At 35.0% G+C, this 18,888-nt stretch overlaps 1 protein-coding gene across 2 annotated transcripts; it reads right to left on the bottom strand.

Annotated features, from left to right (window-relative positions):
* Positions 1 to 581: 581 nt before the first annotated feature.
* LOC109163999 lies at positions 582 to 18,191 on the bottom strand. 2 transcript variants are annotated; one of them, XR_002051371.1, is made up of 22 exons: positions 18,086 to 18,191; positions 17,110 to 17,198; positions 15,798 to 16,040; positions 15,644 to 15,725; positions 15,489 to 15,566; positions 15,316 to 15,375; positions 15,095 to 15,199; positions 14,242 to 14,352; positions 13,705 to 13,746; positions 12,833 to 12,934; positions 12,586 to 12,749; positions 10,420 to 10,550; positions 10,216 to 10,325; positions 9,754 to 9,796; positions 9,565 to 9,656; positions 4,706 to 4,754; positions 4,508 to 4,578; positions 1,698 to 1,817; positions 1,342 to 1,433; positions 1,121 to 1,166; positions 669 to 941; positions 582 to 620 (listed from the first exon to the last, which is right to left on the bottom strand). XR_002051371.1 is itself a non-coding variant. In XM_019312739.1 (21 exons), the coding sequence occupies exons 3-21, from the start codon at positions 15,851 to 15,853 to the stop codon at positions 909 to 911; spliced, it is 1,587 nt and encodes a 528-aa protein (XP_019168284.1). In that variant the 5' UTR covers positions 15,854 to 16,040; positions 17,110 to 17,198; positions 18,086 to 18,191; the 3' UTR covers positions 615 to 908. The 2 variants fall into 2 exon arrangements, 1 of the variants encoding a protein (XP_019168284.1); XM_019312739.1 differs by having other exon boundaries at positions 615 to 941.
* Between the last annotated feature and the right edge of the window lie 697 nt (positions 18,192 to 18,888).

Here is an 18,888-nt window from a genome sequence, read left to right as displayed (position 1 = left end):
TAATCAAATTTTTCATAATATTAAGTTTATTATTAGTATGCAAAATTTATATATTTAGAAACTACACTAAAAGTACTATTAAACACAAACAATCAAATTTAAAAATAAGTAAAAAAATACTGAAAAAGATAAATAAAGAAGAAAGAGTTATTTGACCCATGAATAGTAAGTAAAACAGATAAAATGAGACAAAGTAACAAAATTTGAGAAGAATGAATAGAATAATCTATAGAGTGTTGTGGATCAAGTGAAGGTCTAATAATACTGGTGCAGTCTGTTAAATTGCAACTGACTGTCAATGAATGTATACATCCAAGTCCAACACAGTTTATTCTACTTCTGGTATCTCAACTATAGCTGTATTTTTTTATTTATTTATTTTTTTTTTGGGACTTCATCCTGCTGCATTTGAAGACATTTTAATTCAAAATAAAAGCAGACCACTTTTTAAAATTAAAGATAAAGTCTGTCAGTGAAACAAATCATAGTCGAAAACCAAATGCAAAAAATGTTGCAATAATCAATTCAAAGAACCACAAGTAGAATAAACTGTCCAACATAAGAAACATCTATCTCTCACAAGTGTTGAACAAAGTGTTCTCATTTGCATATCATTCAAACTAAAGGAGCAATATTTCTTCCATTAGTGATGATTTCTCACAACCGACTATGATATTACATATTAATTTGAGTGCTCTTTAAGGCTACAATAAATTTTTTAAAAAAAATGAGAAAATTAGGGACAAATACAATTATATGGTACAGGTCCAAAATTGGGTACATCAATAACTACAACAAACAAGTAGAAACTAACTTATTGACCAAAACTGCGTATAACTATTGTCCTGATTCCTAAAAAGAATGAAAAATGACTGTAAATAATGTAAACTATATGGAGAACAACAGGATTACGCTTTTGCCTTCCTCTTTTCGTCCGATGCCTGGATGAAAATAGGTACAACTACTTAAAATAACTCATCAAATAAACATAAAACGAAACAAAAACTGAACAAGTCTTTCAAGGCCACTGATAACACATAAGACTCTGCTTATAGCATCCCAAAATAAGAGTGGGAAAATGATGCAATGTTGAGTTCAATAAACAAGCAAGAAAAAGTACCTTGCTTTGGAAGATTCTCATTGTCAATACAAGTGCGTCACGCATTCTACAGCAAAATACAGAGCATAAGTTTAGGTTATAATGAACGAAGAAAGAAATTTTCTGCTTCAGTAAATTATAAGCACCATCAAGTTTTGATTCCCTTCTGTTCGGGTAATAATAGATGTTCAGATTCACCATATTTAAAAATCCATGGGTGAAGCAGTGCAAAAGGATATTACCTAACATCATTGTTTGTTGTGCTAAATGGGTGTGAAGACCCATCAGGACATGATATAACAAACTGAGATGAGAGTCCACTGGGGATTTTCACCTGCAATAACATTGGAGAATGACATAAAAAAGTTTTCCTGTTTGATATTTGTACATTTCAGCAAGAGTTTTGTTCTTTATTTAATTTGAAGATCAAGATGATTAAACAATCTAGTGCAGTAGTGCAGTAGTGCAGTAGTGCAGACCCTTTTTCTAAGATGGCATCACAATTTTTATGAGATTACTGATCTTTAGGGAGAGCCTAACCATTTTAAGAGGCCTGTCTATAAGACGGGCTAGTTTTCAGCAAACGAAAAGCACTTACTGACAAATCTTTTGAAAACTTCTCTGCAAGTACAACAGCTTGCGATCTATGAACCTTGACCTGGAAGCTTGATTGTCTCAAAAAGAGAGTTGCTGGTTCCCAATTCTCAGAAGAATCAACCTGTTAAAAATCAATAAAAGAATTCATCATCGCGATGCTAGGCCATTTACTTTTCTTAAGTGATTAGCAACAAAGAACAAAGCTAGAGACCAAATAATATGAAAACTTTCAGTCATCACTAACTCTACTTCCATTTTGTTGCCATGAGGATGCTTTTCTCAATAGTTTTACTCACATATTGATTGATTCTTTGGTATTACCAGTTTTAACAAAGAAAAGTATTCTTTATTATTGTGTGCAAAGAAACAAGTGCAGTGTTTGGCATGATCATGGGCATTTCTTTTTCAAGCCAAATTCTGCACCACTACTGTCTAAACCAAGCACAGGGTTATTTCAAGCCATATAAAGATTCCGTAACATAAAGACTTTCCACACTCCCCCTTGAGTAACAAACCAAGGTGGTTGCTACATACACTGTCAAATCACCATGAAGAAAAACATTTTTGATATCCAATTGATACAAACACCAATGATTGGTAACAATTAAAGACTTAAAAATGCAAAAGCTTAGCTACAAGCGAGAGATTCAGTAACAACTTCTCCTTTTAATGGAAACCGGCAACTCCAAATACTCCCCATCAATCACCCTCCTCCACTGTCAGTGACTCGAAAACTCAAGTAACAAGTTTTGGCACACGACAAAAGTTCCAAAGCTTCAATCTTCTCTCTATAATGATTTTTTCTAATGAATAGTCTAGGTTTCCTTTTATATATATATATATATATATATATATATATATATATATATATATATATATATATATATATATATATATATATATACACACACACACACACACACACACACACACACACATAAAGGTGTAGACGAATCTGGCCCACTATGCTTAGAGTTCCTCTATTCAACAATAGTTGTGCCATTAGTTTACTGGCAAAGGCCTTGAGAACGGGACATTAGTTACTAGAATTTTCTATAATACTATAAAGGCCCAATATTACATCATTATAAAGGCAATGTAAATACAAATTTCAGAACAGAGACCTGAAGGCACTATTCAGATTAACCCATTGTATAAACCAATCTCTTTACAAACACCAAAATTGAATTAATTACATCCTTCTACAAAGTAAAGACCAAATTAAAAGTTTACTTCATATGAATAAAAACTATTCTCATATTGAATGTAACTCAAGTTCATTGGAATATTATGAGTGAAGTTTCTTATCAAGCTATTAGGTACCAAGCATCTAGTGCACATCTTTGTTTTTGTTAGACATTATAAATGGTAGGAATAGATTTAGCATGATATTAGGGATTAATGTGTATATTCTTAGGGATTAGGTCCCGATCCTTACCTTAGTTAGTATATAGTTTTTTGTATAAATATGTATATTCCTTAGTCTGAGATGTATGAAAAACATATGGAATTCTCCATTTGACATTTTGACATGGTATTGGTGGTCTATGTGGATGATATTGTCATCACTGGAAGTGACACTGCTGGTATTGTATCTCTTAAGACCTTTCTTCATAGTCAATTTCAAACTAAAGATCTTGGTACCTTAAAGTATTTTCTAGGTGTCGAGGTAATACGAAGTAAGAAAGGTATATTTCTCTCCCAAAGAAAATATGTACTTGATCTATGGACAGAAACAGGAAAACTGGGAGCTAAGCCGTGCAATACTCCAATGATCCCTAATTCATAGTTAACATCATAGGGGGAGCCATTTGATGATCCAGAAAGATATAGAAGATTGGTTGGTAAGATAAACTACCTGACTGTAACCCGTCCTGATATCGCTTACTCAGTCAGTATTGTAAGTCAGTTTATGGCATCTCCAACTGTTGACCATTGGAGAGCTGTTGAACAAATCTTGAACTACTTGAAAGGGGCTCTAGGGTGTGGAATTGTATATCAAAACCATGGACATATGAAGATTGAGTGCTTTGCAGATGCAGACTATGCAAGGTCTAAGGAGAATCGGAGATCTACAACCGGATTTTGTGTCTTCTTTGGTGGGAACTTGATCTCGTGGAAAAGCAAGAAGTAGAATGTTGAATCTGGTCGAGTGCAGAGTCAGAGTATAGAGCAATGGCATAAGCAACATGTGAAATCTTGTGGATATATCACATTCTGAATGAAATAGGACTCAAGGCTCCTATTCCTACAAAGCTATGGTGTGACAATCAGGCGACTCTCCATATTGGAGCCAATCCTATCTTCCATGAACGAATCAAGCACATTGAAGCTGATTGTCATTTCATTCGTAAAAAAATACAACAAGGCTTAATCTCTACAGAGTTTGTGAAGAAAGAGAACAATTAGGAGATCTTTTTACAAAAGCCATGAATGGACCTCGAGTAGATTACTTATGTAACAAGTTGGGCATGATCAATATCTATGCTCCAACATGAGGGGGAGGGTTAGACATTATAAGTGATAGGAATATATTTAGCATGATATTAGGGATTAATGTGTATATTTTTAGGGATTAGGTTCCGATCCTTACCTAAGTTAGTATATAATTTCTTGTATAAATATGTATATATTTCTTAGTCTGAGATATATGAAAAACATATGGAGTTCTCCTTTGACAGCTTTGAATAGCACCAGGGCCCTTCAAATTAACATAAAAACCTAGTGATAGGACAGAGACAATCAATAACAGAAATGTAAAAAGAAGGCACTTGAATTGGCAAATAAACATTTAAATAAAAAGAATCCTACCAGCATTAAAACAGTAAACATTGCTTGACCATTAGAAATATGGGTATCAATCTCCAATTGCATATCTGCATCTGCACATACAAAGTATTCATCAGCAATCAAGGATCATTTGTAGAACATAAGAAGAGGATAAGAGTCACTCAAAAAGAATTAGTGGATACAATTTTTTTATTTAATTGAATGATAAACTTGACATACCGCAAGTTATTTTGTGTTGACCATTAGCAAAAAGTCTCACAAGCTCTCCCTGAAAATAGCAAATATCAAGTATCATATCACGAAGATAACAAGTTGAGCACGAAAAACAGTTAAAAGATTGCACCCTATGAACTACAGAAAAAAACTAAAGACAAAAACATCAATTTGAAACACAAGAAGCTTCCATTGAGAAAATGGCCACATAAATAAGAACTACCAACGGTTCAATTCAACACTGACCAATTTAGAATGACTATAGATTAAGAACTATTTATATAGACATACGGTCGGTTGATAGATACTATACTACTGGAGAATGAATTAATTTCACTTTTGGTCCTATGACTATTGGGGTGTTGTTAATTTCAGTCCACAAGTTTCGAAACTGTCAATTTAGTACCGTAACCATTCAATTTTTCTCAATTTTAGTCCATCCGGCCAAATTGCCGGCGAAAAGTGGCCGGAAAATTTTAATGGATAAAATCTTGAGGGCAATTTAGTCATTTGCTCTTCTTTTCTTCTTCTCCGTTTCTTCTCTTCATGATCTCCGCCAGAAAACAAAAATATTTGATTATATTTCAGTTAGCAGATCAGAACAAGATGGATTCATTCCAGATGACTGGCAAACATGGAAGCTCTTGGAGCCACTCTCACTTGCAGCCGTTGCGTCGCCATTACCAAGGCCGCCAAAGCACAGGGTTGAAGTTGGAGAAGCTTCATGTTAAGTCCTCAAACCTCAACTGGAAATCCGACTGCAAGCGGTGTCTCCGGTCGGTGAGCGCCGACGTGGGGGCGGAAGACGGCAACGAGAACGACGCCGAAGAAATGGAGGAAGAAACATTATTGAAACTGGTTTTCTTGGAAGAATGCTTGGAGAAGAAAGATGGCAGTCTCGAGGAGGAGCGGCGGCTGCCGAACTTCAGCTCGGCGGAGGACTAGTACGACGGCGGAGGAGTTAGCGGCAGGAGAGACGCGGCGGGGAGGGGGTGTTTCGGGGTTCCCGGCTGCGAATCTCACCGGTTCGGGATCGAGCCTTTCGAGGAATCGCCATAGTAGAAGAATCTGAAAGACGACTCACCTTTTTATGGAAGACAACGATGCTTTCTCCTTGGATAATAGCCTGGAGAAAAACTTGTCATCTTGCTTGATATGCAAGAATTCTTAACGATGATCATGGCTGCCGCCGTTGAGCACTTTCTAGGTATTATGGGCTATGGATTCTCTGAGAAAAAATTTTCCAGCGAAGATCATGAAGAGAAGAAACGGAGAAGAAGAAAAGAGGAGCAAATGACTAAATAAATTGCCCTCAAGATTTTATCCATTAAAATTTTCCGGCCACTTTTCGCTGGCAATTTGGCCGGATGGACTGAAATTGAGAAAAATTAAATAGTTACGATACTAAATTGACAGTTTTGAAACTTGTGGACTGAAATTAACAACACAACACTAGTCATAGGACCAAAAGTGAATTAACTCAAGGGAGAATTATATGTCGAGCGACTATATGAGATGTTTAAGAACTCTAAGAGTTGGATAGCTTGTGCACACTAAGTAGCATAAAGGTCATTCCTCTGTGTATATAAAGCCCTTGTTCTCATTAGATTTTGGCTATAGAAAGTAAAAGATCTTTTCTTCTTTTTTCCCTCTTTTTCAACATGGTATTAGAGTCATGATCTATGGCCTGATTTTCTTAAATTTCCTCGCATGAACAGTACTCAGTGCACTAAAATTCAAATTACTTTCTTTTGACCATTGTTTCACTCAAATTGGAGTTTCCAATCATCTCAGGAATGTCCGGTGAAGGAAGCCTACTTGGTCTTGTCATCATTCATCAATTTTACTCCCATGCACCACCACCCCACCACAACTCTGACCTCATACACCAGCATCTCAGCCTGTCTCCAGTGATCCTTTTCCGATCATCTTTTTGGCTCTCTGCGACCTATTTTGGTGAAGTCAGAATATTTTTCTAGTGATTATGTCCTTTGACGAGATTCGGGATAGTAACTCCAATAAATACTATTGCTACAACTACCAGAGCAGTGCATATTTGCTCCAACCACTATTTTTGTGCTTAATCTATCAGGAAACCTGGATCTTACCTTTGAAAATTTATGTGAATAAAAAAATTATCAATCTTGTTACGTTCTGGTGCCATTGAGATGTGGTTTATGGGCCAAGTAGTTCTTGGCCATTTACGAAAAGGAGTCAATGATGTACCGAAGAATGAAAAGGCAATATGGAGAAGACTGGATGACCAGCTGTGTACTCTATGGCAATCTTCCTCTCCAGAATTAGTGCCACTCTTCAGAGCACTCAGGACATGCTTCAAAGTATGGAATCAAGCTAAGTTGCTATACATTAATGATATCTCCAAAGTTTACATTCCAAATCTGGGCTAGAAAGTATGGAATCAAGAATGGGGGTTAGTAAGTAGATTCCAAACGGGCTCCTAGTAAATCTTAATCTGGAACATCAGAATTGGTAGTCTAGGTATTTAAGGGAGTGCTGGTCTTTTTGACCCCAATATATATATATATATATATATATATATATATATATATATATATATATGGAAGGGTTCATGTGCGGGTATAGGCTTGCGGGGGACGTGCGGTTGACGCACCTTAAGTACACAAACCACGCACCTTAAGTACACAAACAAAGCACCTTAAGAACACAAACCACGCACCTTAAGCACACAAACAAAGCACCTTAAGAACACAAACCACGCACCTTAAGCACACAAACAAAGCACCTTAAGAACACAAACCACTCACCTTAAGTACACAAACCACGAACCTTAAGCACACAACAAAGCACCTTAAGAACACAAACCACGCACCTAAGGTTTTAAAATGACTCACCTTAAGTTTCACACAATTGACCTTAAGCATACAAATCACGCACCTTAAGAAGGAAAACCACGCACCTTAAGTTTCAACAACTACTCACATTAAGCACAAAACTCATGCACCTTAAGCACAAAACTCATGCACCTTAAGCACAAAACTCACACACCTTAAGCACAAAAACCACGCACCTTAAAAGGAATACCACGCACCTTAAGTTTCAACAACTACTTATATTAAGCACACAACCCATGCACCTTAAGCACAAAACTCATGCACTTTAAGCACAAAACTCACGCACTTTAAGCACACAAACCAAGCACCTTAAGAAGGAAAGCCACACACCTTAAATTTGACCTATATGCAAAAATTACCAAATTGCCACCGCTTTTAAAAAAAAAAATAAAATAAAAATAAAAAATAAAAAAAAAATGGTAATCCTGGACGTTGATTTAAGCAAGATCAATGGCTCAGATTTAACCGCACAACCGCACCTGGGCGCACCAACCTAATTTGAACCTAACTCTATATATATATATATATATATATATATATATATATATATATATATATATTCTTGTGTTTATTCCTTATTTACCTAGCATACCTAATTTTGTGGCATGCCTAATTCCAAAAATTTGAAAAGAAAAAGACATCTATATATAGATCGATATTATAAAATACAAATATTAAAATTATTTAAAAAATAGATCACCTTCGCATTAATAAATAACATAGTTATTATCATATGAAAACCAAATAGGTACTTATTGAGACATTGATCTGATCTCGTTTCCTCTTTGCACACACCGACGCATACAACAAGAACACACTTCATCTTTTTTTTTCCCTTTTCCCCTTTCCCTTTCACACACGTTGCCGCCATCCAGGAGAACTCACACCATTTTTTTCCCTTTCCCATTCACACACTCTTTTGCGACGACAACAAGAAAAACGCTTATTCAGGTGCTTCTTCTATGGTTTTTCGCGTTGGGTGGGGTGAGGGTTGACGGTTGGTGCATGCGGTGCTTCTTGTGTTTGCACACGCCTGTTATGTTAGGGTAGGTTTGCTAGGGTTGTAGTATTGACTGCAGGGTGTATGCATTTGTTAGTGTGTTATTGGTTAATGGTAACTAGCTATGATTACAGATGATATTATTTACATTCATTCCATTAAAAAATCTCCTATAAATAAGGACACGATATTTAATCTAATTAAATCCATTTAAAGATTCAACATTATTTTACTATTTCACCCCCTTTCCCTGATTTTAAGTCAATTAAAACTGGGATTCTTAAACAATCATAACCATTAAAATTTATTAGATTGATGGTCATGATTTGATCTCACAATCTCACCTAAATAGGTGACCTCATAGGAATCCCCCCCCCCCCCCCCATATATATATATATATATATATATATATATATATATATATATATATATAGGCTTTAGATCCCATGAGAAAACTAAGAACAAATCTCAGCCTTACATATGTAAAAATTTGATGGTTTTGATCAAATTTAAAAAAAATAAAAATAAAATAAAAAAAAAAACGTGGTAGCATTTTCGTAATTATCATCAACTTCACTATTCAAACTTGAGCACTTAAATATGCAATCTTTAACAACTAAATACGCAAACCTAGTAAATTTTGTAAAATCAATGAAAAAGCTAAATTTAAAATCTAAACCGTAAATGCTAGATGCTAGCAGTAAAAAGTGAATCACTAAACCAAATAAAACAAAAACGCAGTCATAAACTCTAAAATCGAAACCCTAAGTGCAATGTACTTTCGCATTTTTGCAAGTGCAATCTTGTAATACTAAATGTGCAAAATGTTAATAGTAAATGTGCAAAATGTTAGTACTAAATGTGCAAAGCTAAAAATTTCTGAAAATTGCAGATTTTAGTGTTCAAGTTTGCATTATAAAATTGGTGATAAACGAATTATAGCAGAGAAATAAGGAGAAAAAATATTTTAAAAAATATAGTGCAGGTGTTACCTGACGTCCTTGGTCATCCATGGGGATGCACTCAACAGCTATGAGTTTATCAACATCATCAGCTGTCACAACATATTCAGGATTTGTGGCCCCTGATCAATATCAAAGTAAGCATAATCAATGGAGGCAAAATCTAAAATTTGCACAGTTTGTTGCATAACTATGTGAAACCTATGACAATGAACTTACCTTCAATGTAATGCCTAGTACCGTCGGGATTATGCCGGACCCACTGAAATGCAGCCAGATGACATTGGGAAAAGGAAACCCATTAACATCAAATATATGCTATATAAGTTATATTTTGCTTATCTAGACCTAAGGTCAGATCCAGCTCCATAAACAACAATATTGTTCAGTGGATTTGCACTTGCATTTAATATCCATAATTTTAATTCAAAGATTTCAGTCCTTGGGTAACAGGCAAATCCATGGTCAGTTAGATCTTTTTTTTCCTTGTTTCTGTCTACCAGTTAATGATCTTGTACTTGTATCGTTTTACTGGAAAGGTCATCTTTTATGGGTTTGAACCCAAGAGATAACTATCAACGGATGAACTTTTGATCACAAAACCAAACAGCCAATGGCTGAACTTTTGATCACAAAGCCAACCTTCTCATTCCCTACTGAGATGACCTAAAACTTGTTTACCTGGAACATACAAAGAGAAGTTCCTTGAACAGGATATCCACAGCCTAGGAGTCTACCACCTGGCTTTGCATCTCCAATGATTTGAAAGCCTTCTATACCAGGGCCCCTTCCTGCTACCAAAAAAAAACACACACACACACACAATACTAAGTTCAAATTAACAGTTTATTTATTATAACTTTTATAAATATCAAATTGAATCACCTTCTGTACTCATAGAATCAGATTTCTCATTGGCCCCAGGAAATGGATAGGGTGGTTCATTGGGCATCTCCCCATAACTCCCACCTAACACATTTCCATTAAACAAGTTGGTAGAGTGGTTCGGAATATCCCTGCAATAGTTATCTATCAGTAAAATGTAGATATGTAATTGTTCGTTGCAAAGTACAAACTAAACCAGGAAACAAGTTCGTGCTCTAATGAGTGATATCATTCAAGTATTAATGATACATGAACTCATGACAGGAAACAAGTATAGCTTTAGTTTACCATCTTCAACAGCAGTTATTTAAACCGTAAGTTTGTGAGGTTCAATTTCATAACATTATTTAGTTCAACAAGTATACCTTCCCTTATTTAGTTAAATAACCTAATTGCACAAACAAAAAATTGACCCCACCCTTTTCTTTCATTATTTTTCCTTATTTTTCCATATATATAGATTTAGGATCATATGAGATCACCTTTTTAGGTGAGATTGTGAGATCAAATCATGGGCATCAATTTAAAAAAATTTAATGGCTATGATTAATCAAGAGTCCAAGTTAAAAATTTACTTAAATGAATAAAAGGGGTGAAATAGTAAACTAATGTAGGATGTTTAAAAGAATTTAAATAGATAAAATATCAATACCATATTTATAGGAGTTTTATTAATGGTAGGCATGCAAACAATAACATCTATGTGTAATGGTGTGGACTACTGTGTGCGATGGTTTAAACGTACGCCGTGTGCATGAGACTGGACTTGAGTGTGCGTAGGATGATACAGCGTGTACACGCATGTGAGACCCCATGTGCGTCTCAAATTTAGAACAACTCCGACTCAAATATGAGATTGTTAAGTGTATACAACGCCGTGTGCATGTACACATACAACGTGTGCAAGTATGTACAAAACACTGTGCGTTTCAATCTGTTGTTACACACACTGCATTACATTTGTTCCACCTTTTACTGAAGCCGTTGACAATAATGGTTGGAGCTACCTACTGAAATTATTGGCTTATTACCAACATCATACACCATGCTAACAACTGCATACACCAATTAATACACGTGTGTGTAGTCAAGACTACAAACATAGCATTCCTGAATTGCAACACCTGAGTGTGCAATCACAAAAGGTTAACATGCACACACCGTGTAATTACGATTAGTGATTAGAGATGTTATTGTTTGCATTCTTACCATTAATAAAACTCCTATAAATATGGTACCGATATTTTATCTATTTAAATTCTTTTAAACATCCTACATTAGTTTACTATTTCACCCCTTTTATTTATTTTTAAGTAATTTTCAACTTGAACTCTTGATCAATCATAAACCATTAAAAAATTTTAAATTGATGCAAAATTGTGAAATTTACATTTTTTGAAGGTTACCATCCGATTCCAAGTAAAAATTACATAATTGCCCACTTATGTGAATTTTGATTGTCCTTCAAGCTGAAAATTTTGAAAACAAAAATGAGGCAGCAGCCATGGTTCCCTCCTCGTCTAGATCTAGAGAGGTGGAAGCCCCTCCTTTGCATGAAAGAGGAGGCAGCCATTCACTGCACAAAGGGGAAGAGGCAACCTTCCCCTTCATGCAACAAAGAGAAATGGGGAGGCAGCCACTTCGTCACACAAAGGGGAAAAGGCAACCTTCCCCTTTGTGCGATGAAGATGAAGGGGGGAGGCAGCCAGCAGCTGCCTCTTCTCCTTTGTGCGATGAAGAGGATGAGGAGGAATGGCTGCTGCCTCTGGCCAGCAATTCTTTTTGCATTTTTTGTTTTCTTTAAATATCTTTTGTGATAATTTTCCAGTTAAGCCATTTCAAATGCCATGCGGAATGCCAAATAAGTTTACCAGTGAAAAAGGAAAATTGCACACTTTTTGGTTGTTTGATGTTGTAATTGCATATGTTTGTAATTCAGTGGCTTAATTGCATAAACTCAATAAATTCAATGGCCTATTTGACACTTTTTCCAAAATCTTAAGGCACTTGTATTATCAGTGTTACAAAAAGGGCACAGAGACAAGAGGCCACAGTTAAACAGCAATACTACAGTTTTCTTTGATTGAAATAAAACTCAAAACATTTTGATTGAAAATCTTGCAGATTTATAGAAATGTTTGAAAGCATATGATATTTCATCCTTACCTATCCACATTAGATGAGAGATTCAGCTGGGTTCCATTATCCGGTAACGGAGACGAGTTGGGATTCAGCAATAAGCCTCTCATTTGTTCATTTATATTTCCTTGCACATCTGAATGTTGTCCATCAATATACTGTTTACTGTAATGAGGATATCCATGTATATCCTGCATCCGAAAGAACACAAGTCAAAAAATAATCTTTTAGTTTAAAACAAGCAGTATAGAATGACCACCCTCATCAACAATACCATAGAGCTGCCTGGAAATTGATTATTCCTGGGGGTAGAACCAAGAGAATCCACATTGAGTGATCCATTTGCTGCCATAGAGTTCAAAGTTGCAATCTTGGCCTGTAAAAAGATAACTCAGTTCATGTAAACCAGCATTTAAATCTAGAAGTTGAACTCATAGAAAATAAACTAGCTTGTAAGAGTAAAATAAAAAATATTTCAAAAGCTTCTGAGATTGAATGGCATAAACTAGATGACTGTAAAACACAAAACATGCTAATATATTTTCAATCAATGTATAAGCAAATGAATACCTATCAGCTAAACAGATGATGATGATGCCTTGTAAGAGTAAAATAAAAAAATATTCCAAAAGCTTCTGAGATTGAATGGCATAAATTAGATGACTGTAAAACACAAAACATGCTAATATATTTTCAATCAATGGATAAGCAAATGAATACCTATCAGCTAAACAGATGATGATGATTGTGTGTGTGTGTGTGACAGTGTGAGAGAGAGAGAGTAAAGACTTTGCATTTGCTCTCCTGGATCAGCTATAGGAAATAAATTGAATTTGTACCTTACATGGATAATCCTCAAAAATAATAAGCAGATCAATTAGATGGGGTACTCCTATGAGTCTTCAGTCATAAACTGATTTATTCTCTGGTTCAACCATATAGAATGAAAGGTGTACTTGACATTTTGTTAATCAAAACGAATCATTCATTATGCTGATCATAGATTGGCATGTATCCAGAGAAATAACTCATAGTTGCAAAAGATACAAAAGCAGGTTCCAAAACTAAAGGTTGGCTTTCCTCTTTTCCCTAAAACCAAAGTTCATAACTAATAGAATTGACAAGATTATGGAACAGAAATCTCACATGAGTAGTTCTGATCTTCATCTCCAGTTGATTATGTAAATGCTGCAAAGTTTCAAACATGAGTTAGGGTAAGGAATTGGAATACATGGATAGGGAGAACAGTCTTATGCTCTACCTCAATGCCATAAGGCTAACATTAAGGAAAGGAGAGAAAAGATTGAGCACAATGCATCCCTAACTATACTAAGTTTTAGAATCCAATAATAAATTACATTCTTTTGTTTCAACTTTCAAGATAACAATTTAAAATCTTTTTCCATCTTTTCATACATTCTTTTTTCTTGTGCTTTAAACAGCATAAATGGTATCATTGGATAGATGCAGAAGACTTTGGCATATTTTCCCCAGCAACTTCTAAAGCACCATATGTTAGTGTGTGAAGAGATCTGAAGAACAAACCACCACTTGATTCCAATGACTAACCAAAATACAGAGATTATTCATTCATGAATGGCTATGCATATTAGATAGTGTACATATATCAAGCTAAGCAAGAGAATAAAACCACACTTTTTCCATGTACTGTTCAGTTAATACCTTTACGTTGAGGGTCAGAGTAGAGGCATTAGCAACACGAGGAAAAATGCCATATTCTGCCAGTAATCCAAGCATAGATGACATGAAAATATATCTTTCATCCTCTACTTCCTGAAACATAAGCTATTTGAAATGGAATCCAAGAGCAAGGGCAGAGAGGATGAGGAAGAGAGAAAAATGACAAACAGTTTAACAAATTAAGATTTCCATAAAGAAATCATCAACACAATTAAAATTCAGAAATTGAAACTGGTAAAGAAGACTCCTAAGTTATGCAAGCATACCAAAAATAAAGGATTAACAATAACTTGACAATTTTACATTGAGTATATAAACAATTCACACGCACTCACGCCTAGACTCTACTACTAAAATGGTAATCCTAACCATGGCTTCCACTGGCCTATGCTAAACATGCTCAAACCATCTTAATTTATTCTGTTATTCAATTCTCCCTCAGTGGCTCAGTTACCTCTAATTAGTCCCACTTGTAACTTATTTTGAATGTATTCATTTCTTAGTATAATCCTTTCTTGTATTCCTGTAGATCTGACTTAGCAATCCCATTTCTAGAATGACCAACTTAAAACTATTTGAGATTTGAAATGCCTCCATTTGTATTTCTTAAGTGAATAACCTAATCCTTTTATAGAGGCCCTTTGCTTTCAAGAATGTGCAGCAATCATTTCAGTAACTTGGATAGTTGCATGAGAAAGCAAGCTGTGCAAGAGAAGCTATAGACTAATTGATATCCTACACTTAGAACACTACAGTTCATCAGATCAGAAGTTATAGAAGACTGTAGTCAAATACTTAAGCAAGTAACCTCTAGAAGTAATGGTCTATACTTTACCTTTAGCTCATTTACCAATCTCAGATTTTCTTCAAGATCACCTTTTCTGCGGGCCAGTTCATTTGACGCAGAAGCTATAGCCTCACTTTGTTTCTCATCTAAGGCCTATCAATAAAACACTACCTTCAGATTAGATATCAGAAAACCACAAAATTTTAATACAGATAGGTTTATAGACCCAAAAGTAAGCACCAGTAGAATCCATCAGGAAAAGGACAAACCATTCGTAGTTCAGAAAATTTCTTCTCAAGTGTATATTTATCGTTTAAAAGCTGAGATTCCTGACCACATGGAGCAAATGTAATGAGATCCAGGCAAGAAAAGTCAGATAAAAAATCATAATGTCATTGTGCCCAAGAGCACTGGAGCAGAGGCTTTAAGGAGAAGTTCATACCCTAACACTGGCAAGAGCAATTTGTTCACGGAGAAAAAGAATTTCTTTCTGTTGTTCATTGGCACGTGAAATTAGTTCCTAAACAAAGTTAATATTAGTACGACAATCCCTTCATTTACACAACATATATATAGCTCCAAATGTAAAACAAGTACCATGGTCTCCTGGTCCTCGGAGTTGTTGAAATCATTATGTCCATTCAAATTATTTGGAATAGAACTCATATCTAAGTTTTGCCTGCAGCCAAAAGACATTAAGAAAACCTAGACATGGCACTCACGTAAACAAAATCTCACCCATAAAGATTACCTGTTTGCCAAGTTAGAGCTTCTTGTATGAACCCCGACATCATTATGCAAATTCATAGAGGTATGACTAGAATATTCAGACTTTTTTATGCAATCTTATTTTAAGAAGAAAAAGTAGAATATGTGACAATCAAATTGATCTGTCATCATGAGTTAGAGCTTGCATATCATGATTATCACCCCCCTTGCAAAATCCATGAGAAGCTGTCATTTTCCCCCTTCAAGGAAGGATATGGAGCTATACCTACCATTAACATATAATTCAATTAAAAAGAATGTATTAATGGGAACACCAATAACAACGTAAACAATTTGATGGGTTAAATAACTACCAAGGCACCAGTGAACCATGCATTCACATTTTAGTAATCAGCAAAGATCACAAAGGAAGATTATCACATTTTACTACAATAATGTGTTGTTAATTTATATCCATGGCAGCAGTTTTTTCAATAACAAGTGAAAGGGTTGGAGCCACAAAAGAAGTGGCTACAATGCATATAATGATTGATTGATCCTGCGAGGATTGAAATATACAACCCTGTAATAGTAGAACTAATAAATGAAAACTAACAATGATAAATATTCTGTTTTACGAATAAAAATGGAAAGAGTAGCCCTCCACATACTGCCATACTGTATAGATAATAAGCCTGACTCATGAAGCCTCGGGCCACAAAGTCAAAAGAATAGCGCTGTTAGTAACTTGAGAGAGGCAAGATGCAGTAACACACTAAATGATAATGGGATTAACCACAATTTTACAAGTACACAGATCTGAACATTAACATAGTACTTTGTCATGTCACTATTTCATTTCAATAGAAGTGCAGGCGCATGCAAGGAGAAGACCAACGATATATGGTCCTAGTGGAAGGAGCTTGATTCTCTCTAAGAAAGGTCTTGGTCCAAGCCTTGTGAATGGAGTAAATGAGTTATAGGCATCAGGAGAGCTCCCTCACCCCCCCCCCCCCCCCCCCCCAAAAAAAAAAGGGACTGACAGCAGCCAACTATGAATTAGTTAGAGGCCAATGGGGCTACCGAATACTGGAAGTCATGGTAACAAAATAGAAAAAAAAAAAAAAAAAAAAAAAAAAAAAAAAAAAAAAAAAAAAGGAGAAAGGTTAAACTAGAAAATGTGGAAAACCATGTAAACATTTGAGTAATCGTATTGTATAGAGTACCAAACTACTAAACTCAGCAGGGAGAAGGGGCAAACTACTAAATACAGATCAGTAGCAAAGACTTCAGACATTGCATAAGGTACTTTGATGCATAATGCAAAAGAGATTGAGAGTTTTGGAGATACATACCATTTGTTTCTCTTAACACAGAAAGTTGAAGACAACTTTTGTCTGCTTGACCTTCAAGCAGAACCCCAAAAAATAAAAAATAAAAAAACCTGCATAGTTAAACAAGCGAAACATAGAATAGATCAATTATCTACCAAAAGTCTATGCCATTCAAAGGGAGAGCATTCTATTTATCCTTTCAAGGATATGGAAAATTATCAATTCATACCCCTTATAGAAGAGGAAGTTTAAAACAGTGCTACAAACATATCATATTGGGGAGAAGCTAAGGGCTAAGCTAGCAATTCAAACTTTGTGATTTTCAAATACAGTTCAACAGGCAAGAAGTGAAATAAAGTGCATAACTAGAATATAATCTGATCTTAGTTTCATCAATTAATAAAATATCTCCTCGACTCGGCCAGCAATACTTGCTACAGAATTTTTTTGTTTCACTCCATAAAATATTTGAAGGTATGTCCATATTGTAGACAAGATAATCAAATCATGGTATATCAAACTAAAATGACACACTAATGAAAAATTGCAAGCTGAAGTCTATTCTTGGATGAAGCAATCCAGCAGAGCTGTCTGCTTGAGCTGAATGTATATACTTATCAATGTTTGTGCTTTGTACATGACCAGATATTAGCAGTTAAAAACCAAATTTATGCAATTCAAATGATTTTAGTAATGATAGAAATCATTCATCAAAATTCATTTGATTACTCCATGTCCACACCTAACAAAATTACAACAAAATAAGCTCAGAAATACACAAATTAGAGAAGAATTAATTTGACTTCTGTTCAACAAAGTTGTGCGACAACAACTAAAAACCTTAATAGTAACCAAAAGATTGAATCTTTATCAAAATTATGAAGCATCTAATCAAAAAAGACAGAAAACAACAATCAACACATTGAACGGACATTTTAAGAATACAACTCCAAAATTGGGAAAAAGAAAATACGAAAGGGAATTAGAAATTCCTGACCTTTATGGTTTTTTGTTAATGAATCCTGAAAAGAAGACGTGGAATTGAACCCAGATCAATAAATTGAAGAAAAAGGAAAAAGGGAGAGAAAGTTGCGAGTTGCGGACGTTTGTTCTCGGAAAGTCAAACGTGGTCGTTGGATTTTTTTTTTTTTTTTAATTACAATTAAGATACGGAGGAGGAAAAAAAAAAGTCGAGATTATATGAAAAAGAGTTAATTTTATTTTTAGTTCTTGACTAGTATTTGCACCCGTGCGATGCACGGAATGAATATGTTGTAATATATTAAGAATATATGAATCGATAAATAATTATTTAAATTAGAACATCAAATATTATATAGTGCACTTAAAGATATGATTTGAATCGTTTATATATTTTGATGTTATCATTGCTTGAATTTGTGCAAATAATTGTTCAAATTAATAGCTAATGTCTAGATGTACGGATGCGGTCCTATCATTTTGAAGATTTTATTTATCATTGTTTAGTATTTTCATACATTAGGTAAATGTGCTTGTTCTCTAACAACTCAGTTATAGAAATGAATTGTTATCCATAGTCATTTGTATGGAAGATATATATATATATATATATATATATAGGCGAGTTCAGGTGCGGCAGTGTCTTACGGTGCGGCGATTTCTTACTGTGCGGCAACACCAACAGTTCAACAAATATGCACCATCAACGTTAGGAAAATACACCACACAAAACAAAGTAAACAGAGCCCCGCATCACCAAACACACACCATTAGGTGTGAGTAAAAACACCATACACTGTTCGGAAATACACCATTGGG

This window comes from Ipomoea nil, unplaced genomic scaffold (genome assembly GCF_001879475.1).
Source record: "Ipomoea nil cultivar Tokyo-kokei standard unplaced genomic scaffold, Asagao_1.1 scaffold3054, whole genome shotgun sequence".
Taxonomy (NCBI): domain Eukaryota; kingdom Viridiplantae; phylum Streptophyta; class Magnoliopsida; order Solanales; family Convolvulaceae; genus Ipomoea; species Ipomoea nil.
The sequence above is the reverse complement of the archived record's forward strand: the minus strand, read 5'-3'. Positions and strand labels throughout refer to the sequence as shown.